Source organism: Synchiropus splendidus, chromosome 10 (assembly GCF_027744825.2).
Source record: "Synchiropus splendidus isolate RoL2022-P1 chromosome 10, RoL_Sspl_1.0, whole genome shotgun sequence".
In the NCBI taxonomy this organism is placed as follows: domain Eukaryota; kingdom Metazoa; phylum Chordata; class Actinopteri; order Syngnathiformes; family Callionymidae; genus Synchiropus; species Synchiropus splendidus.
In genome coordinates this window covers 9,526,310-9,553,223 of record NC_071343.1, presented here as the reverse complement: position 1 = coordinate 9,553,223, position 26,914 = coordinate 9,526,310, and the positions used below count along the sequence as shown (strand labels likewise).

The 26,914-nt window shown below is 43.0% G+C and overlaps 2 protein-coding genes and 2 gene segments (V, D, J or C); 2 read left to right on the top strand and 2 right to left on the bottom strand.

The window, feature by feature from the left end:
• Positions 1 to 607: 607 nt before the first annotated feature.
• Positions 608 to 5,712, top strand: LOC128766491 (homeodomain-interacting protein kinase 2-like). Of its 2 annotated transcripts, none has more exons than XM_053878207.1 (8): positions 608 to 835; positions 1,182 to 1,373; positions 1,473 to 1,651; positions 1,727 to 1,850; positions 2,345 to 2,452; positions 3,329 to 3,379; positions 3,465 to 3,603; positions 3,747 to 5,712. In XM_053878207.1, exons 1-8 carry the CDS (start codon positions 674 to 676, stop codon positions 3,791 to 3,793), a joined length of 1,002 nt encoding a protein of 333 aa, XP_053734182.1. In that variant the 5' UTR covers positions 608 to 673; the 3' UTR covers positions 3,794 to 5,712. The 2 variants fall into 2 exon arrangements, with proteins under 2 accessions (XP_053734182.1, XP_053734181.1); XM_053878206.1 differs by having other exon boundaries at positions 3,744 to 5,709.
• Positions 5,713 to 7,832: 2,120 nt separating this feature from the next.
• LOC128766132 (actin-related protein 3) lies at positions 7,833 to 18,977 on the bottom strand. The gene is made up of 12 exons (XM_053877542.1): positions 18,786 to 18,977; positions 15,546 to 15,601; positions 15,316 to 15,440; positions 15,077 to 15,187; positions 14,887 to 14,982; positions 14,508 to 14,615; positions 13,855 to 13,998; positions 11,438 to 11,611; positions 10,897 to 10,989; positions 10,666 to 10,791; positions 9,644 to 9,727; positions 7,833 to 9,573 (listed from the first exon to the last, which is right to left on the bottom strand). The coding sequence occupies exons 1-12, from the start codon at positions 18,827 to 18,829 to the stop codon at positions 9,478 to 9,480; spliced, it is 1,257 nt and encodes a 418-aa protein (XP_053733517.1). The 5' UTR covers positions 18,830 to 18,977; the 3' UTR covers positions 7,833 to 9,477.
• A 3,430-nt stretch (positions 18,978 to 22,407) lies between these two features.
• Positions 22,408 to 22,976, top strand: LOC128766259 (immunoglobulin kappa variable 1D-16-like). The segment is given in 2 exon segments: positions 22,408 to 22,482; positions 22,669 to 22,976. Coding segments are annotated over 2 exon segments (360 nt in total).
• Positions 22,977 to 23,747: 771 nt separating this feature from the next.
• Positions 23,748 to 26,465, bottom strand: LOC128765793 (Ig kappa chain V region Mem5-like). The segment is given in 4 exon segments: positions 23,748 to 24,160; positions 25,047 to 25,084; positions 25,933 to 26,227; positions 26,414 to 26,465. Coding segments are annotated over 4 exon segments (702 nt in total).
• Positions 26,466 to 26,914: the final 449 nt, after the last annotated feature.

Sequence of the window (26,914 nt, the reverse complement as noted above, 5' to 3'; positions counted from 1 at the left end):
ATAACCTGGCAGAGATTTTTTAGTGAATTTGTCAGATGGAGGAGCAGTGTAGGGACGATGTCTGAAGGGGCCCAACCTGGCACGAACCGGGCCTCACGCCTCCTCCCTCCGTGTGGGTCTCGGCTTGGTCTCGGCTCGGTCTTGGCTCGCTCATCTCCTGCTCGCGGGTCCGTGACGGTTCCCGCCTGCGGTCCTCTCTGCTCTCCTCTCGGCGTGGACCCCTGAGAAGGCGCGGTCCTACCGGTAAACAGACGCGCCGGTTCCTCCTCCTCCTCGCTTCCGTCGCAGTGGGGCCACTTGGCCTGGCCTTTGATCTTCACCCGTGGCGGCTCGGCCTTCTCGGGCAGGCCGCTGGACCACGAGGTGCCTCAGTGCTTCAAGAAGCTTCATCTCACCATCACTACTTTCTTGGCACAGCTCTTGTTTGTCATGTTTTTTTATGACACTCCACAGTGATGTCATAGAGATGATGAGTGTTTAGTCCACAATAACAACATTTAAAAGGTATAAATCTTTGATCACAAAGGTTTCTGTGATGTCAGGTGAATGAGTTCATCAAAGTTATTTCTTCAATAAAATACCAGGAATTTCGTTCTTATAATCAGTCAGATATCTATTGTTGAGAAACCAAGCTGGAATATAAGGGACGTTCCATCAGTTGAAGGAGAGAATAATGGCTGACAAGACGGAAAGCCAACCCTGTGTTCCCACTGAGTACAAACTCCTGAGGGTCCTGGGGGAGGGAAGCTTTTCAAAGGTGGTCAAATGTCGCAAAAGAGTCAATGGAGATATCGTTGCGCTGAAGTTGCTATGGAATCCTGGTGGCTTCAATGAGGTCAGTGGATCAGTTTCATTCACTAAACTTTCACAAAAGTTCTTAAATGTGTTGGGAACCAGATGTAGATATCAGCAATCTCAAGTTTTGGTAGACCCCTCCACCAACCATGGTCTCATTCATTCTCTATGTCGAGGTGTCAAAGTGATCCACAAAGGAGCCGCGGTGGGTGAGGACCGGTTTGACATGCTCTGCTGCCATAGTGTACTACCCACTTGCGGCACCAAATAAAATCATGACCACTCAATGAACAAAGTCAAGAAGAATGACAACACACATTGTCTGTCTGAAATAATAGTCGTAAATTGAGTGATCTACCTAATCTCATGGTGTGGTTTCCACACAGCTGCAAATATGTGAACGGATGAAGAAATTCGACGTGCACAAGAAAAACATAGTCAAGTTCATCGACTCCTTTCGAAGGGACTCCACCTGGGTGCTGGTTTTTGAGGCTCTGGACATCAGTTTGGACGCTTATATCATGAAGACACACAATCTGCCGATGTCTCACACTGACATCAGAACCATCGTCCAGCAGGTTTGGGTGCTTTGTATACGATTTTATTGCCCTACATGAAATCCAAATATCGGTGGACATTGAAACCCAAGAACACGTTTCACTGCGTTCTACTTCCAGATGGCTGTAGCGCTTGATCAGCTGGCCAAGATGGGCATCATCCACACCGACGTCAAAACGGACAACATAGTCCTGGTGAACCAGCAGCGGCCGTTTAGAGTCAAGCTGATCGACTTTGGTTTGTCAATAGTCAGTGCCAAAGCCAAAGCTGGCACCAGCATGCAAGCACTGGCTTATCGGTAAGACCTCGTGCAACACAGCGGAAGTGAGGTGTTCTGTTCTGATGGATTTTAACTGCTTATTGGGCTAACTAGGGCTCCAGAAATAATTCTAGGTCTTCCATTCGGAGAGCCCATCGACATGTGGTCACTTGGAATTGTCATGACGGTGCTGATCAACGGCACACTCATCATGGAACCAAGAACAGAACTGTCCGCAGTAAGTCAGCTCCTCTGAATTTATCTGCTACTGACTATCTGAGGGGAAACGCTTTCCTCATTTCTGTTGAAGTAGGAAACTTGTTTTGACATTTCTGTGCTGTACATTTAAGCATTCAGGGTTTGCAAAATAACAAACCTACATATTCAATTCCCTAAAACCCAAATGTCTAGACTCCAATGTGAAATGTCGTTGTGAAACCAACCAACATTGCGGCAAGCTATTGGACTGTAGCTTTCTATAGTACAGTTTACATCAATTGAAATGCAGCCACAAGGTATCTCAAGCTTCATTTCCCGTAGAGCAAAGTTCCATTGAATAAGAGTTGGTAGTGCTGAAGTGTGGGAGACGATGAAGAAGTCTGGTGTGCAGATGCAATGAATGACCTTGAGCTTTATCAACTTACGACTGACTATAGCGTATTACCCATAGTAACGTAACGTGAGTGTGTTTCAGCGTATTAACACAGTGTGTTTTTTGTGTTCTTTGTCCAGATCCATCAAATCCTTGAACTTCTGCGTCAGCCACACGAACACCTTCTTCAGAAAGGGATAAAATCGAAAAAATACTTTATTAAAAGCACAAAAGGCTGGAGGTTAAAGGTAGGGACTTCCTTCGACTTGTGTGTGGGCTATGCTCTTGGTTTTCAGTCAGACTATGACTTATTTGATTAAATAGATGAATGTATTTTTAAATCAAGCTGATAATTCAATGGGATGTTGAGGGACATGTGGCGAATTGGAGCTAGTAAGGAGACCCATGTGCAGAGGAAGGAGCAGGCAAAAGCAGTTTATTCACAAAGATGCTGACAGAACACAAACATGCTGTCATGCAACCGGAAAAAAAAAAGAAAACCAGAGCATAAAAACCACATCAAAGGAGCGGTGATGGAATGTCCAAAGTCTGAATACAATAGTCCAAAGTTCCTACACATTTGTAGTGGAGGAACGAACCACCAGAAGTGGAAATCAGAAATCATGCCAGGGCCGCAGAGAGAGAATGGAATGCACTTTCAAAATAAGAGGCGGAACTGTGACAGGATAAGCGTCTTAAACCCATTGTTATTGGTTGTGCCAATTTTGTTTTGGTGTCACTCCAAAACCAAGATGGCTACAGTTTTGGGGATATTATCATCTCATTTACTGTATTGAGTTTCCGGATTGTATTTTTGTATAATAACTACATTTCCTTGGTGTTAACATTATCTAGCTGGCATTATCTAGCTTAATGCTAACTGTTGCTGACTCTGATATTTGAGAAGGGAAACAACGATTTTGGTTCCCGACCAGCTACAGTAGTCGATATAGTACATGGAGTTATATAGTGAGAGAGTTTGAATCACAAAAGCGCAGATGATAGTGTTTGAATGAGAAGCCTTTCTGTATGAGAGCTTCCCAAACACTGTTGTAATATACTGTAAAACACAAAGTGTCTTTCTGTCATTTACAATCCACATCAATCAATGTGTCTCATTTCAGTCCCATAAAGTCGACATGTCCTGCTTTCAGTCACTGGATGAACTGAAGGAGGTAAACATCCTTCACTGTGACTTTAATCTGAAACCTTTACAATTGTAGACCAAACTGTTCTTCATTTACTTATTTTATACATTAGAAATCCACCCAGTTTAAGGAGGAGGAAAGCAGGGAGAATTGCTTTGATCTTTTGAAGGCCATGCTGCAAGTCGATCCAGATAAAAGGATTACACCCAAAAAAGTCCTGGCTCACCCCTTCATCTCGAGTCGTCCTTTCTGTAAGTAATAATGGCGTTTCAAATGTTAGATCGGTGAGCACTGCCATGTAAGAACAGATTGGTTTTACTGCTAAGTTAAATGTGTTGTTACAGTCAGGTGAAATTGTTTTAACAAATAGTAATAACAATAATCTTTCCAGCAGGCTCTGGTGAAAGGGAAGCGATCATTTCTGACTCTGGCTCCTCCTAGACTCAACTAGGTATTAATGTGACACATTATAAACACCCCCCTCTGTTGTCACAATTTTCTGACTTTGAATAAAATGTTTTGTCATCTGACACATTTTTGTTTATTTTTAAATCCATTATTAAGGTAGGGCGGTTACAATCGGAGAAGGCCTGGTTTATTTATTTATTACTTTCCACTAATCTCTGCCCGGGATCATAGGAGGCTGGAACCTGCCCCAGCTACATAGGGTGGGAGGCGATGGACTCCTGGACAAGGAGTAATATAGTAGTATTGTGTAGTCATAGCAACGCAATACAGAAAGATCCCTGCTATTCACAAGTCAACGTTTGTGTATTCACACGTTCTTTGAAGAACATAACCATAAAACATTCATAGAAAATCCATAGATTTGTGGCCGTAAGCGTGACGGTTATCAGACGTACTCATGTATTATTTTCGACCGCCTCAGCAATCAACAGTGGAGTAGACTTGTTTATTTTTATTTTATATTAATTCAGTGAGTTCCTATAGTGTTGGGAGTGTGACATCAAAACAAACAGTTCTTTTTAGCCTTTTTGGGGAGGGTTACATGTATTCGCCATTTCAGGCTATTCATTGTCGTCTTGATGCACCACTGAAGCTTCGTGAAACAATGTCCTCATTTTCACTCCACAGAAGATGGCGCTCTCATTTTAGAATTGTTATTCAAATCCAAATATTTTTGAGCACGGAGGGCCATCTAGTGGGCTCTGAAAATGAAGACACTGTTTCATGAAGCCTCATCTGGACTTCGCTACTCATCACCTCCAAGATGGCCTCACCAAACGTAAACAGGAAGTAGTTCTCTCCTACATTGTGCAATACAGGCTGACCATGACGACATCATATATCGGCGTTTTCAGACTTGAAAACAATAATTTTTAGTCACTCAAATGCCATGGCCACCATTACAGAACACAGAAAGATGACCTCTTTCTGTCTTGCAAGAGCACATTCACCCAGTCTGTGATCACCATGAGGGCGATAAACATTTCTGGTGCTGCCTTGTTATCATGTCAGGTATTTTTTTTTACGCAAATATGTAAACGTTAACCATTAATATGACTTTAAATACATTAGAAAACCATGACATAACAGTGTTTTCTTGCCAACTCCAAGTCATAGGACAATCAAGGACTAAAAAGCACTGCCAAAATTGAGTTGCACCAAAGTGTTAGCATTATGAGAGTGTTGTTAGAAGGTTAAATTTAGTTGCTCCCAAAGGTCAGAAAAGGAAAAGGTGTCAGGGTGAGATGACAAGTGAGCACAACATTAACTTTTCCGGAGAAAAATCTTGGGATCCATTCGCTCATATTTAAAATGGCAGTAACCTTGGGGCGGCCCGAGAGAGCCGTGACACTAAGACAAAATAATAAAAGGAATAAATGTAAGAGTCAGTCCAGGTTTCTTATGAGACAGATGTCCAAATATGGAAATACAGTTAAAAAATGGTTACCCGCGAGTGTTTTCATATCTTCCACAGCCTCTCATCACGGGCCCGATCTGATTTCTTTGGCTCTGAATAAACAGACCTCAACTCTGGCGAGAAGCCACGATCGATTGTGTCTCCTTTGTCAAAACCTCTGTGCTTAACTGGTCTGCAGTCTGTGACAGCATCGACTCCACCTCGCCGCTCAGCCGCTCGGAATCTGAAAGGACATCTGAGCGGGAGATAACCGACGATGAGACTGACGGACTAACTGAAACAGCAGAGGAAGCAGAGTTAAATATGATGGTGAAAGCACATGAATGAATTATTTATTTAATTATATATGCACTGATGAAGCGCATGACTACTGTCCTCATATTCAGAGCTCAGTAGGTGGCGCTTTTGGTTTAAAAATGTTGCAAAGTTTCATGGAAATACTAATACAAATATATACAGATTTTAGAGTAGAGAGTGCCACATAGTGAGCTCAGAAAATGAGGACAGTGTTGCATGAAGCTTCATAAGCCTGCCATGGTGGTGTCAAGGCAGATGAGGTTTCATGAAACTGTGTCCTGTTTTCAGAGGCCACCAGATGGCGCCATCTGCTGTAAGAGTTTTGGAGTAATTCAATGATGACTCATATCATTTCTAAACCAAGAGCGCCTTCTAGTGGCTGAAAATGAGGGCACTCAACCATCAACCCTGCAGTGCTGTTTCATGATACCTCATCCACCCATCACTAGCGGATTCATTGACTTCCTTGATTCCAGGAGGAGGAAAATGAACACGCTGAATATTCATCCAATAAAGGGTTAACTGCTTTCCTTTACTTTTGGCAGAGGTTCCTCCTTTGTAGAAGTGTAGACAGACAGTTTTGGGGGCTTGCTATGGCAGTTAATGGCCTGAGGTTGAAGCAGGAAGGATGGAAGTGGAAACAAATGCTGGCGGCCACTGGGGAGCTGTCAGCCTGTAGCTGTCAGGTAAGCAGGTGTGAAGGGAAACCGTGGCGTTGCTGTCAGGAACCACTGAAGTCAGTGGGTAGGATGGCTAGAGTTGCAAGCAAGCGCCAGCTCACCAAGCTTACGGTGATAGTGGAAAAAGCACGACGACAACAAAGGTGTTGAAAACAAGGTTATTCAGCTACTGTGCGATTGAGGGCCTTGGTAGGTCCAACTCTAAAAGGGCCAGAACCTTACCATGCGTATGCAGTGTCCAGTCAAAATGTCAGCCATTATGTAAAATATGACGTGTGACTGACCCTTCAGTTCAATTTTAAATGTAGCTTTATTTAACCCAGTGGTCTCAACACGGTCCCAAAGTGGATTTTTTGTAGCAACCCAGCGAGCACACATGGATTAAGCGGCTTGGTTGGAACAAAAACCTTCTTTGGATCAGTTGGAGACTCCTGATTTAACGCTTGGTATAAAACGCAGACCACTGTGTCATGAATATTTAAACATTCATGTGCTGTGGAGGTTAAACCTGGTTGCCAGCCTGAGCGAGACGTTTCTGCTTTCCGTCAATGCTTGTGTTGATGTATGTGATTTTGCTTTTCTATTTGGACAACCATGTCCATTGGTGAGAACTTTCCTATACAAGACTTGACAATGAAATCGATGACTCCACAAGAGCGCTACAAAGAGGACTGAGAGTCCATGCAGACTTTTTACCCTCCCATTCGCGGCGACAGGCGTCCATCTTCAGATAACAACCACCACGATCCGTGACCACGTTCCATGCAAATTCTCCAGGAACTTGGAATTGGAAAGTTATCTGAACAATACGTGTACCTTTAATTCATTCTTTTTTTTGTTTGTTTGTTTGTTTCAAAATATAATCAAAGTTTGGATTTTTCTGTTTTTGTTTCAAAACTAAAAACCACAAATTTGCTGTTTTGCAGACAAGAAAAGCAAAACGAAAACACAAAACATAAATTGTTTTGATTTGTTTCTACGTTTTGGCCATTGCCGTGACTTTCCTGGAAGTCGTAAAAGGAGTAAGAAAGCGAGGCTGAATAATGAAACATTATGGTCGGCCATGCTTCATCTATACTATGAGCTGGTTAAGGATCTCTTTTAAAATGGCAAAACTCCCTCTAAACAGAACGTACGTCTCTATGGTCGACTGAACTAATCCACACTTGCAACTCCTCTCCGTTCCAGTGAGAAACTAACTGATTCCACAGGAAATCACAGAACACAGCAGGAGTCCCTGGATTGGATCGATTTGTGAGCAAAGTATTACCAGAACAAAATAAAATGTAGCATTTTCTTCGTTGTCCGTTTTTCGGTTTCAACTCGTAAACATAATGTTTGTTTTATTTTTCTGTTTTTTGTTTCAAAACGGAAAAAAAATATATGATATATTTTGAAACAAAAAAATGAATGAACAAAAAGGTACATATTTCATGGTGTAGCGGGTGCTTAAGGGTGTGGTCTCTCACCCAGAGGGATGATGGGTAGGGACACACAGGTGTGACTAATAAAAGAAGGTTGCGTGTTCAGATCACGTCGGGGTCACCAATGTGGCAGGACAAAGGAGTAGGAGTCACAGCTCAAGTCTGAGTGTGTTTATTCTCCATTCAACAAGATACCCGCGCGTCCCATACAACCTCCATTTTATTAGTAACACCTGTGTGTCCCCACCCATCATCCCACTGGGTGAGAGACCACACCCCTAAGCACCCGCTACAATGGTTTTGAACTTTTGGTTCAGTTAGGTTCCAGACCACTCAGAGAGAAAGTCTTCCTGTGCTGTGAACACTTCAGCACCCTCCACTTTCTTTGTCTTCAGTGTTTTCAAAAACAGTCTGATCTCCACCGAGCGTGATTGTGAGCGCCGGACAGGTCCATTCCAGCTCTTGATTGCACTTGGGACAGAGCACAAGAGGCCCTGGCCCTCCTCCATCAATCCTATCAGCTCCCACATCTGGGCCTGTCTCTGAGATCCATCCTCCTTGGACTCTTCTTATCCACTGGGATTTGACCCTCAGACTTCCGACACTTTTATCTGCCCTCGCTTCCCCAGACTCCGGCAGGCTGAGACAGGAAAAGCTGTGATGTCCTCCCTCGTCTCCTCAGCTGGACCAGCTCTTTGTAGTCAGTAGAAGTAAAATCAATAGAGCGAAATGAGACGGCCGAGCCGTTTCTGTTGTCTTACAACCTCAAAAACTTGCTGGCAAGAATTTTGGACGTCTTTTGACTGCCTGACCTACCTGGAATTAGAGTTTGAATAAACAATAGAGGCCCATTAATGGTTAACATCATGACCACTAGCCAAATATACCTCAGCTTAAGAAGGGAAAGTGATATTGTGCAGACAGACTGGTTGAACTTCTAACGTCAGTGGATCCTTTCACAGTACATATTGAAAAGACTTTACGGCCTCCGTTTGGCCATACCGACTTCCCTCACCCCTCCAGATTGACTTTTTTAAATTTGAGAGGTGAAGGGGGTCAATTTGATGGCTTCAAACCAGCAGCCACTCAAGCACGAGTCGCGCAACAAATTCTGTCAGTCGCTAACGCAGCTTTTATCCGACTGCTCTGTGCATTTAAAAATGGTCAGTAATTCAGCTGTTTTTAGCTGGGGAAGCCACCACATACATCCACCAAAACAATGTCCCGCCTCCCTGGACTTGCTATCAAACACAGCCGTATTCTTTAGAAAGAAACGGAAGGCTTTATTGGAATGTTGCCAGGTATTAAATACACATCACATTCCACTGTTTCAACAGTTTGGTTCCTTATATAAAATGATTTGCCTCTGTGCAGTCACTGCTTTACGATGACACACCCAGACAACTTAACACTGCAGTCAGTCATTGTTTTTCAATTGCTGATCTCACCGAGTTGTACATATAAAAAACCTTTAAGTATGAAATATAAACAAGCTCTTATCATGATACACATCTGGATATTAAGGAATAGAAGGCGGAAAAAAATCGATATCTGGATGGTGATGGAAAACAAATGAGATGCTTAACCAAAATGTGCATGGTTTTCCATGACGTTCCACTCCACCATATGCCATCACTTTTCATTCAGCCACAAAAATATTCCACCGTTTCTTTTGGCAACTTTCCCTCACGATGGAAAAAAAAATGCAAAGCAAAAAAATAACAGTATATTTTTCTGAGGTTTTGGTCTTGTTTTATCGTACTGTAGACTGCGTTAGCACGGGGAAGCTCCGCCCCTGAGACTGAAGCTCCGCCCTCTGCTGCAGTGGGAAATGTCGAGTTACGACATGACTCCGAATACGGGGTTGTGGCGGCAGATGCTTGGTCCGATCTCCTCGTAGTCTTTCTTGGTGTGACACACCTGGTAGAACTCGGGCTAGAGGGAGACACTGCATTAGCCTAACAAACCCACCACATCTCTTCCAAACTTTGAGAGAACTACTTACAGTGGACGCCAACATGGACCCTCCGAACCAGACGGCGTATCTCTGCATGTGGTGAGTGATCACTTGGACGTCGATGGGTTTAGGCTGGGCAGAACACCACATATAGTCAGCAGCTGACCATCAATTGCTAAAGCCAGGTGTCCACCCCACCGGGAAACACTACGTCGGTAGTTACTATGGCAAGTGGCTTCATTCAGTATCTGCTACCTGTCAGGACTGAGCTCCTCACCAGAGGATTGCACCCCGTATTCTTAATATGTCATCACCAGACTGGTCAAAGAACCACCAGCTCCCTCCATTCTTACAATTCATCCTTCCTTTAAATTGTTGACTCAGAGTGTCACAAAAGATCAAATGCTAGGATCAAGATTTAGTTCATAAAAGCCTAAAAAATACATAGAAAATCCAATAAAAAAACACTTTGAGTTGCTCAAAGCTTCACATAAGTATCACGACTGTGTAATATTCTTACATTTACGGATGGGATTTAGAGCCAGTGGACGGAATGGTTGGTAGAATTTAGTCTCAGAACTCTCACTTTAAAGTCAGAATTTTCACTTTGAAGACTGAATTTTCACATTGATTATTAACAGGAGAACATCACAATTTGAAGTCAGAAATCAATACCAAAATAATGATCATAACAGAACGTCACACTTTCAATTAAGGGACATTTATTAACCTAAATAAACTACTTATTCATATGTGTATTCGCAGCATTATAAAGTATTAATTGGCGTCTTGTTGTAGTCACCAAAAGTTCACTGTAAACAACAGCATAAATACAGAACATTAAGCATAAATAAACAAGGAATTGGTTTATGAATAGTTAATATGCGTTCCTCATTCTAAAGCGTTGCCCAATTACATTATGACAGACTGTTTCAAGGACAATAGAAGAGTGCAGTAGGGATTTTTGAGTTCATCTCTGCTGCACTCTCACATTACAGATGAGATTGATCCATTTGCTGTGATTCAAACTCTTCACTTGCCTTCAAAACAACACTGGTTTCATGGCTCACCTTGAGTTTTCCTCCACTCAGCTCCTCGCTGATCTTCAGTCGGGCATCGACGGACCTCTTTAGGTCTCTCTGCAGTCTGCGGCCAAAGTCCCTGAACATGGTGGAGCCTCCAGACAAAACAATGTTCTGTGGAAGAAGAGACGGAGTCCTTTACCGGTGTATGAGTTTGACTGAAAAAAAGCATCACTTTCTTCGAGCAAATTCAGCCTTTTGCAGGCAGTGCGAGCGTACCTTGTAAAGCGGACGCCTCACATCGATGGGGCAGTTCTGAATGACCTCATCCACGACCTCAGAGATGGGCTGGGTGAAGTCCGGGTTGGCGAACTGTTATTGAGAGCAAACAATCTGGGTGTTAATCCAGCAGGTTAGTGGTGACTGCACTATGGAATGAACTGTCTTTCGTCGAGGAAGAAGCATGTGTTGCTTCCATTGATAACCACCGTGGAAAGCAGCAAAGAAGCAGCTGAAGTACTTTCATGAAGGAGGAACACAGCTCACTTTGTCACAGCAGAGAAAATTAAAACGTCAGGTGACATATGAGCTTCTGAAACTTCATCTTCCCTTCCACCACCTTATTCCATCTCCCTCTTTTATTCCTCCCTTCTTCCCCATCTTGTTCATTCTATTCTCCATATTTCCACCCCCCTTATTTTATCTCCTCTCTTTTCTCCATCCTCTTCCTCGATCTTCCTCTGACTGACCCTCTTCTTCTCCTGATCAATTGAACAATTTGCTGAGCAGGAAGGAGCAATGTACTTAAAAAGGGACAAACCTCGGGGTGGAAGAAGATTTCCGGGCCCAGGAATCTCTCGTAGCCCACGTCGATGGTGAACTCCTTCTTGCTGATGGCGTTGATGCCGGTGTACTGCTTGATCCACTTGGACCCGTCCGTGTCGTACTTGTTGAACTCTTTGACAAGGTCAGGGCAAACGTAGCTGAAGCGCTCCTAGCAAGGAGAGGTCAGAGGTCATAAGGAGGGACTACAGAGCCTTGCTAATCCACCTTTTACTTGTACCCTCTCCCTACCATATTTTCCTTTTCTTCTACTTGCAACCTCATTCCCTTCCCATTCTCCATCTACTTCGCACACAAGCTTAAGCTTCCAACTCCTCTCAGCATCCATCTCCTCACTCTATAGTGGTCCAACATCTCCATACACGACATATTTTCTCAATATTATTGCTCTCACTTCTCCTTAGTCTGCAAATCTTCTGCCCTCTTGTTTCCACCTTCAAAATTATTTGCTCCTCCTTATTCTCCTTCTCTTCTACATACTGCCAATTCAATATGGGGTAGAGAAGTGTGTTTATACTTCCTCATGAATCACCCAGTACGTCCACTTCCTACTGCTTCTTTCCCTTGTTCTTCTTCCTCATCCGTCTGCCTCCTTTGTTCTCCATTTCACCACCTATCGCTGGTGAACCTTCTTACGCTTACTTCTACTTTCTCTTCTACTGCATCCATTTATTCTCAAAATCCTATAATAAAACTTTCTTTTTCCCTGAATAGCTACAACTCCAAGTTTTTTTATTCTTTATTGAGTGTCGTGAAACACTGATTCATATCTGCAACAGCACTGAATTGTCCTTGAACTCTAAAAAGTAGAGCAATACCGCCACCTTGTGTTCACGCGAGAATAGTGTGTTTTAAATGCTGATAATTGAACTGGGACTTGATTAAAAAAAAAAACATTCGTACATTGCACCAGTTCCAAAATAAGCCAGGGTAACTTTACAGAGTTGAAACCAACAGTTTGCACACCACTCCAAAGTAAGAACATGGGCTTCTTTAACCCTTGAGTTTTGCCAGTGAAATATTCAACTTTAATATCACAAGGAAGTTAAGAACTACTTTTACAGATCTTTGTTTTTAATCCACTTGTGATGCCTTGTCCTCACGGCTGGGCATCATCACTGTAACTAGCGGTGGCCACATTTCTCCTCCACAACTATCCCCACTGTATTTTCTCCTGTGGCTTCCACCACGTCCACGGAACCAGCAACGGGTCCAGTAACAGCTGCTTGCAGACGGAGAATGGACTCCCAGTCACTACTATTCACTACACGACTTTCATCTGAAACACACCCTAAGACTGAAGTTACAGGTGTCCGCCATCTGCTTGTGTAAAGTGGTAACCACATCAGGCAGACTGGGTCGTCTAAATCAGATTTGCAACTTTATTAACATCTAGGTTAAACATGAACATTTATTTAAATGGACATTTTAAGATGCATGTACTGGTGGTTCATTAAAAACACAGTCAGTGAATTTACAGGGTACAGGTGCACAACAACAGATGGGTGGAAAATGTCCTCATTACATGCACACACCGTGCAACATGCACAGTGTGGATATTGATAATGGGACAATCATTTTTGTCAAGTCTGCGCCGCTCCTCCATGTCTCCTTGATAGTCGGTGCTTAGGTTGCAACACACACATGCATAAATTGATCATTTGAGGCCGAATAAAATTTTAAATGCTTGGCCTAATAATAAGTTTGTTTTTTCACTATTTAAAAAAATATGGTATAAATAGTCAAGATCTGATTTACATACATGTTTGTTAAAGAAAGTTAATGTTCAGATGATTTAATTTTTTTTTTTTTTTAATGCTTTAGACTTTGCTTTCCAAATATTTTAAAAAGCAAATTTCCAACTATATAATAGCGTGATAATGTAAAAAGAAGCCTCTATATAGTTTGGATGAACACGCAACAACAACTGCAATTCTATTCTTGCTCTCCAACACTTTGAAAGAAGAGAAATGTGCAACACCGTACGGAGACTTTAGATCTCATTTAGCACTGAAGCGTCACCATGACGATGGTCGGAACTCTCCGCACTTCATACTCTGACAATATGGACAACACATAAATGATCACATGATAAAAAAACCTGTGAGACATGGGTGGGAAAATCAAGATCATTGTGACTTGAGTTGAACTGCTCCTGCACCACATCCTCTGTAGTCTTTAGCACTAAAACTTGAGCTCAGTTGTTGAGCACAGTGTACATGTCCACTGCTGTTTTAGGAGGCGGGTTGTACAGTCACGTATAGAAGGCAGGTCTGTGAATCTGAACCGATTTACTCAGCAGTGCTTGAATCTGAGGTGACAAGGTTGTTGCACTTTCTGTAGTTCCACCACCTTAACTATTAAAGGAAGTATCGGTGGTCACATGACTCTCACCTTGACTGCTTTGGCGGTCTCCAGCGACTGCTCTGGCGGGATCCCCACCTCTCTCTCACGCAGCAGCTGCTGGGTGAAATAAGTGATGTCCCGTCCAGCGATGGGAATGTGCTTGATACAGCTTCCGATGACGTAACCCTCAGCCTGCCAGACATGGAGGACACAGAGTTAGACTCCACTATCTCACTGCCCATGCACCATTTCAACCTGGTGAGCCCAAACTGTAGCAACATGACACTTCCATCTGTGAGTGAATGCATCGGCACTGAGCAACTAGTCTGTTTCAATTGTCCCGTAATTAGATATTCTCAGTGTATGTGAGACAAAACGATGTCTGTCAAAGAAATGAGACAATCTTTTGATCTCATCTTCGGTCAGCACTGGGTCCATCTTGGGTTGCTGTCCAAGTTAGCCTCCTTCACCTCAACTCATCTTCATCATCCCTATCGTCCCTACCATTTTTATTTCAGTTCCTGTATTTTCATCAGTTCCTTTCTTTGTTCCTGTATTTGCAGACAAAAATATTAGTATATGTCAACATATAAAATACAATACTAATGATAAACCGCCACAAAACATGCTTTAAACCTCCCTACTAGGGACTGATTTCCACCTTCCTGAGTGTGCATGAGGGAAAATGTGGGCAAACTCACCACAGGAATGACGTGTGTTACGCCATCACCGCTGTCAATGACAGTCCCGGTCAACGTTCGCTCCCCAACCTGCCGGGACGTCCAAGAGGCTGCTAGAGCAAGCACCGCCTAAAAAAGGATGAAAAGAAGACGACACAATCATAAGACAGCAGATCACATTATATCAACATAACAGGAGGTGAGACCCTGAAGACGAGGCCCTTGAACTGAACCAGTTAGAGGTGGTGAACACAGATTCAGAAGTCATTTGAGTCAACTTATATGGTCCGTAAAAAGCCAAAGAATGTCTCTGAGAAACATTGTCTTCTTTCTTTTCATCTTCCAAGCAACCATACTGTACATAAATGACTCGTCTATTGACTGCAAAATCGGTAGTCACCTGCACAGCGATGTAGAGACCAGGAACGTTGAAGGACTCGAACATGATTTCTGCCGTATACTCTCGGTTTTCTGGCGTGTTGAGGGGAGGTTCGGTCTGCAGCACAACACAGGAACCGTTCTTGATCAACTGGTTCATAATGAAGAAGGACCACAGCAGCAGCAGCAGCATCATGGGCATGTGTTTTTACCAGGAGGAAATAGTGATCCTCAGGCTCCGCCCTCAAGTACTTGAAGATGATCTGCTCCATGAAACGCTCCATCAGGTCCCAGTCTTCAACGATCCCATGACGGATTGGCCACTGTGTGCAAAAAAAAAATAAAGATGGATCTCAACATTTATTCCACAGAGCATTACACAGGCCATGGTTGGATGGATGGATGCAAACATGAGGCACACTAATCCTACTGTGCACCAGCTGGAGCTCACCTTTGTGGCGTATGATGGTTTGTCCACTGCTTCGTCTCCAATGTAGAAGTCCAAGTCGTCCACACCTTTCATCATCCTCCGCTGGGCCTGGTCTCCCACCTTTGCTGACTCTTTGATGGCAATACCTGATGACAAAGGTCAAATCTGTAAATGCATGGTTCCGTCCATCACAGGTTTACATGTTGAAACATTTGTTTGATGACCAAAACAATCTAGGTTGAGGAACTCACATGATGGCACGATGAACTGTGGCTCTGTGTTCCCTGCGTAGCCCAGTTTGGTGTAACTGCAAAAGAAAGGGATGAGAAAGTCTATCAAACTGAGATGCGAGCCAATGCTACGATGCATTGAAATGAAGAGATCATTTTATTTATTTATTTATTTTATTAATTTTGATCAATGTTGCCTCTCTCTTATGTGGTGGACTGGTTGGGTGGCAACAGCAGCAGCTTGTGTGAGTCAATAAAGGAGTCCATCATGCACTGACCAAGTGAAAAGAGCACCACAGCAGGTGGGCTCCTGAACTTTCAACACACTCTGGATAAAGGACTCCAAGTTCACATTAAAGATGAGAACCACAGGTGCACACATTAAAGCACTGATGTGAGACTATTACTCAGCTGTCCAAATGACTCAGCACTGTAGTTGGCAGACTTAGCAAACCATCTCCAAATAAAATCAGGGAAACTAAGGAGTTGCTGTCAGACACGGCAGTAGCAAAGGATTTAACACTGTAACTAACTTTACAGAAGTTGCTTTCGATCAAATAGTTTTGTCTCAAATATGAGTAACGTTGAGCGTTTTAGTTCTGTAAAGTTTTTTGCCAAGAGTATTGATATTTCCGATTCAGGGGCTTGACTGACATCACTTCCTCACAGCAGATTTAGATTTTGCAGAAACGAAAAATAAGAAAATGGTAATATCATCAGAAAGTATCTTCGACACTTCAAATTCTAAATGAATATTAATATAAAATAAAAGTTTAAAATACCACTGTGTACAACTGACCTGAACAAATCTTAAAATATCTCAGCAGCTACCTCATCTGCTCCCTAAATGGCCGCACATGTGATCCAGATGTATCACTGTGTGACTCAGACACTTCCTGAACCCACCACCCAGGAGACGGATCGGACACTGCTGACGACTGCTGGCATAACAGGCCACATCCTGGTCATAACAGAGGCTCCTTACAGTCAGGCAAGTGACAGGACTGTGTGCAGTCCACTTGATAGCACCAGGTTACACCAGATACACTAAGTTTTTCTTTTTTGCTTTAAACTAATCGGTAGTTTTAAAAGTGTACGCGTTGTATACAGCTGCAACTGCATCTTTCAGTTCAAGAAAAATGAAGGAACTGAGGACTTTTGACTTTTTAAGAGCCTGAAGGAAGGCAGAGAAAGGGGGGAGGATGAGAAGGTATGCAACACAGAGTTCAAGCCTCTACTTGAAAGCAATGCAACACATGTCTGTGGCTTCCTCTTCAAGAGTCAGCATACAATGAGGTGCCATACCAGTCATGAGGAATATTTTATAGGACAAAACACCTCCAATGTTTTCAGTGATCAGCAACTTTCCAGACTAGTCCAGAGCAGAGGTGTGGCGCACAGCCTTAAGTGGACGCTGCAAAAGGATTGCAATGAAACACCAGCGTGAGTGTTTCACATACACTGCAACCCATTTTATCACGTCTCAGCAGTTGCAAGGTTTGAACGAAAGTATGAAGCACATTCCAGGCCAAGAATGTCACTGTCACACACAACACTGATGCTCTGCTTTAAAAAAATACATCAATATTTTTCATTAATTGTCACACAAATTATAGAAAACTCCCTCAACAACATCATTCCAGTTCTGAAAAATGTAGTTTCTCCAAAATTGTGCTTCACCTACTGCTTGTTTGAATATCACAGTTACAAGAGAACCGCTCTTTTCTGCGAGTTTACTGCCACCGTGCAGAGAAAGATCAGTCCAAAAGACGCATTGCATAAGCATTAGCAAGCATTGCAGGAGTTTCTGTCCGGAGTCAACCTGGACTGGATCAGGGGCGCCTCTTGTTATAACTTGCACAGGAATGAGTGCCTGTGCTCAATCTGTACACTGCATTTAGGTTGGAGCAGCTGCTGCAACTTCAGGGAGTGTTCTGTAGGCTACTTTCTCTCAGTCGTGACGTAAATCTTCAAGGGAAAAAAAGCACATGATTATTTTTTATACCAAACTAGATAATATAATAAGAATATTTTATGAGGAAATATCCTTAAATATGGGCGTCATCTGCAGTGCTTACAGACAAACTCAACAGTTTAAAATAGTAAAACAAGTAAAATAGCTTATAGTATGAGGTAGCTTCCCATGTTCTCATGTCATTCATAAACAACCCCAAAGTCTATTTTGAATTCTATCATGACTTACCTGGGCTGGTAAAAAGACTGTTTTTTTTTTTTTTTTTTTTGTCAGAATCAGAATCAGAATCAAATTTATTATTTATTGTCAGCACTTTATTCCAAAGCACTTTCCTAGTTGGTGGGATCCCCACTGACCATGGCAATAAATTAGATTCTGAATCTGACTTTTCAAATCAAGTAACTTATTTTCAAGATTGTTTTCAACTTGAAACTAATGCAACAAGAATGAACTAAATATATAACTTCAGTTTTAAACGTATTATGAATGTACAAACCAAGGATTCCATATGTTTATCAATACTGCATCCAAATGAAGCAGCTTTATAGGCTAGACACCCTGCAAGGGTCTCACCCGAAGGCTGTCTTGCAGAAAGGTCTTGTTTACTTGATGTGAAAACCAGGCAGCTTCCAGGCAGTAAATGTCTTTCTGATGACAGGATGCAAAAGCCCACTTTCTTTTGCATTTTCTTCACAGCAAAGCTCCCATTTTAACAGTTACAAAAATGCCATCCCCTGCTGCAGAACCCACACAGATATGTTGTTATATATATATATATATATATATATATATATATATATATATATATAGCAGATGCTTTGAAAAATATTACATTTGTTTACATTGAAATTGATATTTTTTGTATGCGCATGGACGTAACACCCTGCCAGGTACAAGCTGTTCAGTTTAGAGATGATGGCGAAAGAAAGGGGCACTTGAATTCGGCGTATACTTAACAAATAAGCAAGGATGCAGAGAAGAACCATATAAGGACTAAGAGGGTGAATGAGGAAGTGTTAGCCGTGTCGGAAGAGTAGAGCGCTGGCCAATGACGAAAGATGTCCTTAAAATGAATGAACATGAAGTGTGTCGATAACAAACACTTTGACACGGAACACTATCAGTGAAGTAATATTGATTTGGTTGTACTAATCGGTAAGGAAAAACTGGGATGCATAGCAGAGCAGCAGCCATCCAGACAGCTGACAACTGCTGCGGCCGAAAACAACGCTCAGATTCGGTGACCATTCCACCCACAGTCCCCGAACGCCGACGCTTGCGCTCACCCTGTGCCGCAGTCGACAACACACGCCGGTAGCCGTCCAGCCATCTCTCCTCGGGTATCTGACGACGGGTTGAATCGCAGTAACGTGAGGAGGAGAAGGGGCCGAGTCAGCTGAGGGATACTGCCAGACGTCCAGAGGCGGAACCCCGAACGCGAACGCAGACGGATCCACTTCCGCACTCCGTTTCAGACAGGAAGGAGGAGGCAAGATGGCGCAGCAGCCCGCAGAGCGCAGGAGGCGGGGAGACAGATGGTGCGTTCAACGTCCCTCGGAAATCAGACACACTACACCCATGTTGATTTATATCATAATGTGCTGCACAGTCAACACATTAGTTTCAGAGCCACATAAGTTGTATGAATGTATATTGTAAATGCTTGTATATATCTTCTGTAGGTAAATTGGCATCATATGCATTGACGTAACGGGGACAGAAGATGGCGCTCGTTCAGAAGATTTAAGCTCTCCCTGTATGTATATATATATATATATATATATATATATATATATATATATATATATATATATATATATATATATATATATATTCTATTCCTTTCATACATAAATGAACAGATGGAAAGATGAGGCAGAAGACAGAAAAAAAGATGTCATCACTTTCCGATCTCAGTAGGTGGCGCTCTCGGTTAAAAAATGCTGTGAAGTTTCACTGAAGTGGTTGGTAAATCAGATGATATTTACAGCAGGCAGCGCCATCAAGTGGGCTTTTGAAAACGAGTGCAGTTTCATGGAGCCGCTCAAGACCAACAATAATTATAGTGCTTGGGGGCCACGTGAAGTGGCTTGGTGGGTTCGATCTATCTCCAGAGCCTCAATACAATATTGAGGTATTATTCAAAAATACATCCTTCAGTAATGCTGTGCAGCCTGCCATATATTGGAAAATCACTCGAGTGCAAACCTCAAGCCAAGCAGCCTCAGCCCACCCCAGGATCCTAATACAGTGGAACCTCGGTTTTCGAACGTCCCGGACTTCAAACAAATCGAACAAGAATTTCGAGATTTTTTTGTAAATCCAGAACTCGAACGGCCCCAAAAAAAGCCGGAAAAAACATAGCGTGCGCGGACCGATCAGCTGACCCACGGGGCGCTTTGTTATTGTGTGTAACGCAGCCTCTGTATGCAGACGTGTCCCGTTAGCTACATTTACTGACTGTTTTTTCTTCATATTGAGGTGTAAAACCTTTCCTGTCTCCACACTGGAGCGTGATAGAGTGTCACAGGGGAGGTGCTCGCTCTCCACACACACTCCAGGGTTTGATGTCCTGTTGTGGGCTGGAGCTGGGACAGGGATGAGGCGAGTCTGGGACAGAGCGTGACTTGGTTTATGACTTTGTCACAGCCAAACTGCACAGAAGCGCACATTCAGAGCTGGACACGCACCGGGCACCTCTTCACTTCTGGAGAGACGTCACTCACTCGGCAACCCCTCCCACATGCAGCGGCCACACACATAGAGGAACAGCGCACCTGCAGCAGACACTCTACATTCACTCCTACAAAAGACTATTTTAAGGCTTGGAACGCATTATTTCTTTTTCCATTCATTGTAATGGGAAAAATCGATTCAGATTTCGAACAAATCGGTTCTGGAACGGCCTTCTGGAACGGATTGTGGTCGAGATCCGAGGTACCACTGTACCTCCATAACTTTTTACTCAAACAAACCATCCGAAAAACCAACACCATCAACTTGGTGTCATTGAATTACACATTTGTCCAAGTCTGTTTTTGGCTTGGTTTGTCACCTGGCAGTTCTGATGACATGCTGTCAGCGGATGAATGACTTCGTGTGCAGCGCTTCATTCACAATTCAAGAAAGAGCCATTTACCATTTCAAATATTTTGATGCAAACAAACTCTGAAGTAATTGTAACATAAGTTTGCAGTGGATTTAACCCAGAACTTTAATTAATTTACCCAAACATGGAGTTGTCTATTAAACTCATCATTCAGGGTCAAATTATGAACACATCTTTTCTGGTGAATTTAACACCATTAGAGTGTGGGTACCTTTGTAGGCTCGCTTCATCTCTTCTGTGTTTTCAATGGTGTTTGTCGGTCGGTCTGTCTGCCTGTGTGTTGGTTTGTGTGTCCATCTGTGTTCAAAAAAACTTGAAAAGTTATTGACGGATTTGAGTCTAACTTTTAGCTAATGTGTCAAATTGTTTTTTTGATGCTTAGGTTTAGTGTGAGAGGAGAGCCCCACAAAGATAGCTGTACAATTGTGTGTGTGTGTGTGTGTGTGTGTGTGTGTGTGTGTGTGTGTGTGTGTGTGTGTGTGTGTGTGTGTGTGTGTGTGTGTGTGTGTATCTATCTTAGTGAGGACCCTCAGGCGTTTGTGTGTGTGTGGGGAGGGGTGTAGGGGTCTTTGTATGGCTACAGTTCTTGTAAACACACTGACTTGTACCTACCTTATGCACTATGGGGACCTCTTGCCAGTCCACACAAGGTGGCTGTAAGCCTCATATTTGAGGATTAAAACTTCAAAATAACTTGATCGTTTTAATTGAATTTAAGCTTGGTTCAGGTCCTGGTTTAGGGTGAGATGCTGGGGTAAGCATGAAAGTTGATGAAATGTCCCCACAAAACATAAGAAATGACTGTGTATGTGTGTGTTTAAGCATATCTACCTTAGAGAGGACCAATTTTCGATAAAAACATCTCCTTGCCAAATGCCGATGTGGAGCCCTTTTGCTTGACCCACAAGGTTAAGCCTCAAGTTGAGGATGAGGACAGTGAAGTTTGGGTACGGTTAGCCATTATTTAGCCATTATTTTTGGAATGGCTATGTTACAGATAAGCATTATGGCAATGAGAAAGCTCACAAAGATAAACCTGTGGGTGCCAAGATAGCTTATTATTTGGGAAAGATCCCAGGATGGATCCCAGGATTTGGCTGTCCCATGGGATCACTTTTACAATTTTTCATTCTAGTTCAGGTCAGAACAGATGCACCATTTGTAGGATGGAGAGAAGGGTGAGGCCACTTGAGGGACCGCACCTCCTCTGTATGTATTTAAAGATGCAGGTTGGGCCGCTTCCTCCTCCATGCTCAGCCACCATGAAAGACACGACAGGTGGCTCCAGTTGAGTGTGACCATACTTTTTTAAAAACAAGGGTGATAATGAAGTGATTCAGAATGACTTCCAAAAACCCAGAATAGAAGAACACAAAGTAAAAAAAACTACTTTGGATCAAATTGTTGTCAAAACAGACAAAACAGGCTTTTGACTTCAAACATGTGAAGAGACAGATGAAGAGGGACAACAGAAAATACAATATCTAAAAAAATCAATATAAAACAATCTGGTATTAGGATATAAGAATATTTTGATGAAACACATGGAACATATGTGATCGTCTTTAAAATTGACAAAGATTCAGTGGATTGGCCATACTTTCAAAGTACAGCATCATGTGTGACATCTAAACATTTCTGTGGTATGTGAAGATTGGACTTATTGTATGTGAGAGCTGCTGTGAGGGGAAACACCAGGACATGTTGAGGACACACACACTTGACTGACTCACTGTGTTTGCATGTGTGTCCTTCCTCTCTGCTCGCGGCTCTTAAGAGCTGCCAGTTGATCACTGAGTGTCCACAAGACGCCGCCACCACAATGATGATGTCACTGAGTCCACTGCTGCTCACCCTGGGCCTCCTTGTTCACGGTGAGACTCTTCTGGAGACTTTGACAAGCAGCTTCAGCAGCAGGACCTTCTGCTGTGATGGAGAGAGACTGAAAGAAGCAGCTTCCACCTTCATCCTTCTCTTCTCTGTCTTCAAGAAATGATGCTTCTGTCTTCATGTTCATCTGACTGGACTTGACTCCTCAACTCTTCTTCTATGTTTTCCAGGTTCATCAGGAGACATCGTCGTGACTCAGACTCCTGGATCTCAGTCTGTAGCTCCAGGACAGACTGTCTCCATCACTTGCAGAACAAACTCAGGCATCACAGATGACCTCTGTTGGATTCTTCTAAAACCTGATGTAGCTCCTAAACGTCTGATTGATGATGCATCATCCCGTGATTCTGGAGTTCCAGATCGTTTCAGTGGACAAGGATACGGGACACAGTTCACTCTGACCATCAGCAGAGTCCAGCCTGAAGATGCAGGAGTTTATTATTGCATGCAGTATAACAGTCTCCCGTTCACACAGTGAAACAAGGTTGTACAAAAACCTCTTTCAGCTGAAGAGGAACTGATCTGACTCCACTGCTGCTCACAAGTGGAGACAATTCACATCTGCTCATGTTCAGACTGAAGAACTCACTTTTGCACTTTTTCTAAAAAACACTTTTGATGATTTATTAGTTTTCCGATCTTCACTACCTCTCAACTACCTCTCCATATTTCTGCTGATTCGTCACTAAAGTCTCATTTAAACAGAGTCAACGCAACTTTACAAACATTCTTAACAATGATTTCGTTTCACTAATAATGTTGGACATGATCTGCTGATGATGTTCACAGTGAAGTTTACAATGATCTCACTTTGTTGTTGGTGGTTTGGAAAATAACCCAAAGGAATTGACTCACAATAATGAAACATTCATAACAACACTCACATCTCAGTTTCCAACATCTTCTGCTCCTCAGATTTTCTACATTTACTCACATTCTCCACATCAACTGCTGTTTGACTCTTTTGACTTGTGACTCACTCAAAACATGATATTGATCATCACTTTGCTGCTCATCGCTTCAATATGTTGGAGAACAGATCTAGAACATCATGATGGAAGCTTTCTGCTTTCATCTTACTTTTCTCTGTTGTTTTCAATATTTGTTTATTTTCATATTTTGACATCACTGTGCTGCTGGAATGATGATCTTTCTCTCCTGTCAGATCAATAAAGGCTTTTCTTTTCTCATCTTAAAGATCATATTCAGACCTGACTAAACAGAGTTGAAAGCAAAGATGTGATGAAGACGTCTTTATTGTCATGAAGTGATCCAAACTCCAAGAAACAAACGAGAGTGAGCGAGGGACAGAAGCAGAGAGCTGCTGGAGTCCAGGCTGGTCTGCTCAGGACTGGGAACACTGCTGTCTCCTCAGTGTCTCTGAGACTGGAGTCTGGGAGCCCTGGGTGGCCTCACAGGTCACAGAGCCCACCGTCCTCCACTGGTCAGCAGGGATGGTGAGGGTGCTGGTCCAGCTGTAGTGGCCGTCCTTCCCCAGCAGCCCGGGGCTCTGGCTCCCCTTCCTGCTTTGGTCGTCCACCTTCCAGGACAGAGTCCAGCCTGACGGGAAGCCCTTGTTGGCCAGACACACCAGCGTGGCCCTATCTTGCTGCAGCTCCTGGCTGGAGGGGGGCAGCACGGTCAGGGTGGGCTGGAGGTCACCTAGGAGACAGTGGTCACCTGAGATCATTGAGGCTTCTGGTCGCTCATGTATCACATGAAGGAAGGTGGAGGAGCGAAGGAAGGGAAAAGAATAGTGGGAGGACGGGTGGTGTGAGGGAAGGAGAGAGGGAGAGAGAAATGAGACAGGAAGGAAGAGATGTGTGAGAATGAAGGAAGGGTAAGGCAGCAAGATAATCTATGATACGGCTGGAGTGAAGTTAGAGAGGTTGAAACGAAGGAGAGAGAGGTGAGAGAGAACTGCTGCAGGATGAGAGGATGAAAGCAGTGATGGTGGGGTTGAGGGAAAGAAGTTGACTGATATAATCACCCTAAACTCCCTCTGTGTCTCTCCCCTCTTCTGGCTTTGGTTTTTGCATCATAAAGACATAAATCCAAGACATTTATGATCAACATCTGAAAACATTTCTAACCTGGTTGTACAAACAAGAGGAGGGAGCTGAAATCTGGAGCTTTTTTTGTGAAGAGGAAAAACAAGAGGAAATTTTATTTTGAAATTCAACACTTTTAAAATGTCGTTCATATATTATTAAACAAAAATGTGGCATTAATGAAAACCTATTCATATTATTTTAAACCTCATCACTGAGGAAAATTCTGCAATTTCAATTCATCATTTCTGACTTTCATCTCGTCCTTCACTTGTTTATATTCATCACTCTTTGTCAAAATCATTTAATCCTTGAATCTAAACTCACATCAGCTCATTCTCTCTTCAAGTCTTTCTTTGTCCACCTGTCACTATTTGTTGCTTCAAATTCACACATTTCACTTTGAAATTCTCCTTTTTGAATCATGAATTTTGAATTAAGACCTCACATCTACTTTCTATTTCTGAGTGAATACAAGTGTGAGACTGAACACTTACTTCCAACCTCCAGTCTGGTTCCTCCTCCGAACGTGTACCACAGTGACACAAAGTCAGCCAGTCGTGCTACAAAAACCTCTGCCACACAGAGTGAGTAGAATCATATTGAGGAAGCAGGAACTGCTCATTCTTCTCTCTTCCTTCACTTGCAGACGTGTTGCTGCTGAAACATGTTCTCCTTGTCAGACACAGAGATGTTGCTGGTTTCTCATCTCATGTAGTCCAACGTTTGAGGAGGTCAAAGGTCATTTCTTTCATGTCATCAGCCAGTCTCAAGTCTTTCTCCAACCAGGTCTCAGCAGCTTCTTCATGGAGACACAGTGAAGGAGGTGCAGTGGTCAGTGCTGCAGCGTCATGATCCCAAGATCCTGCTTTGACTCCATCATGTTAGTAGTTTCCTCAGGGAACTCCAGGTTCCTCCACACTCTAACACACACACACGTTCATGTGTTACACTTCATTGCATAACAACAGAATATCTGTACACAATACATTGTGTAAGGACACAATATTTAGATGAACCTCTGAAGCTGATACTCATTATCGGTCAATCAACCTGTGTGGACAGAAACATCCAAAGAAACTAAAGCTGAAGCATCTTCAACAATTGAAACAACCAGTCGACTTGTTGAAACCTTTTGGGTTGAGAGTCAATGTGTTCATGGACTGTAGCTGTAGATGGAAATGTATGTCAAAAGATGAGATGAGAATGAAGTGAATATTCATTCATTCATTCAATAAAAATACTAAACCAGAGCGAGTTTTTCATGACATGAATGACTGATGTGACCTGTCAAGTGTCTCCACTTGTGTGCTGCAGTGGAGTCAGATCAGTTCCTCTTCAGCTGGCGGAGGTTTTTGTACGACCTTGTTTCACTGTGTGAACGGGTAACTGTTATACTGCTGACAATGATAAACTCCTGCATCCTCAGGCTGGACTCTGCTGATGGTCAGAGTGAACTGTGTCCCTGATCCTTGTCCACTGAAACGATCTGGAACTCCAGAACCACGGGTTGAAGAGCGATATATCAGAAGTTTCGGAGCTTCAGCAGGTTTCTGCAGATACCAGGCGAGGTCGTCACCGACATCTGAACTTGTTCTACAAGTGATGGAGACAGTCTGTCCTGGAGTTAAAGACTGAGATCCAGGAGTTTGAGTCAGGACGATGTCTCCTGATGACCCTGGAAAACACAGAAGAAGAGTTGAGGAGTCAAGTCCAGTGAGATCAACATGAAGACAGGAGCATGATTTCTGGAAGACAGAGAAGAGAAGGATGAAGGTGGAAGCTGCTTCTTTCAGTCTCTCTCCATCACAGCAGAAGGTCCTGCTGCTGAAGCTGCTTGTCAAAGTCTCCAGAAGAGTCTCACCGTGAACAAGGAGGCCCAGGGTGAGCAGCAGTGGACTCAGTGACATCATCATTGTGGTGGCGGCGTCTTGTGGACACTCAGTGATCAACTGGCAGCTCTTAAGAGCCGCGAGCAGAGAGGAAGGACACACATGCAAACACAGTGAGTCAGTCAAGTGTGTGTGTCCTCAACATGTCCTGGTGTTTCCCCTCACAGCAGCTCTCACTCACCCACTGTCTAGATGAGTGCCTCGGGAGCAGAACACACACACGGAGCCTTTAAAAGAATGGTTGATCCAAGAGTTTATGATCTGTTTTCTCCTCTCATCAAGTTCTGCATGATTTCAGAAAAATCTATATATTTAATGTACAAACATTCAGACTGGAACTCGTATAGTTTTCTGCCATGTTTATTGTGCCTGATGTGTTTCATTTTCATTTAACAATGTTGTTATTTACGTTCAAAGCACTAAACCAATTTTTAGGGTCGATACCGATTTGCAAATTGCAGTTCGGCGGTCTT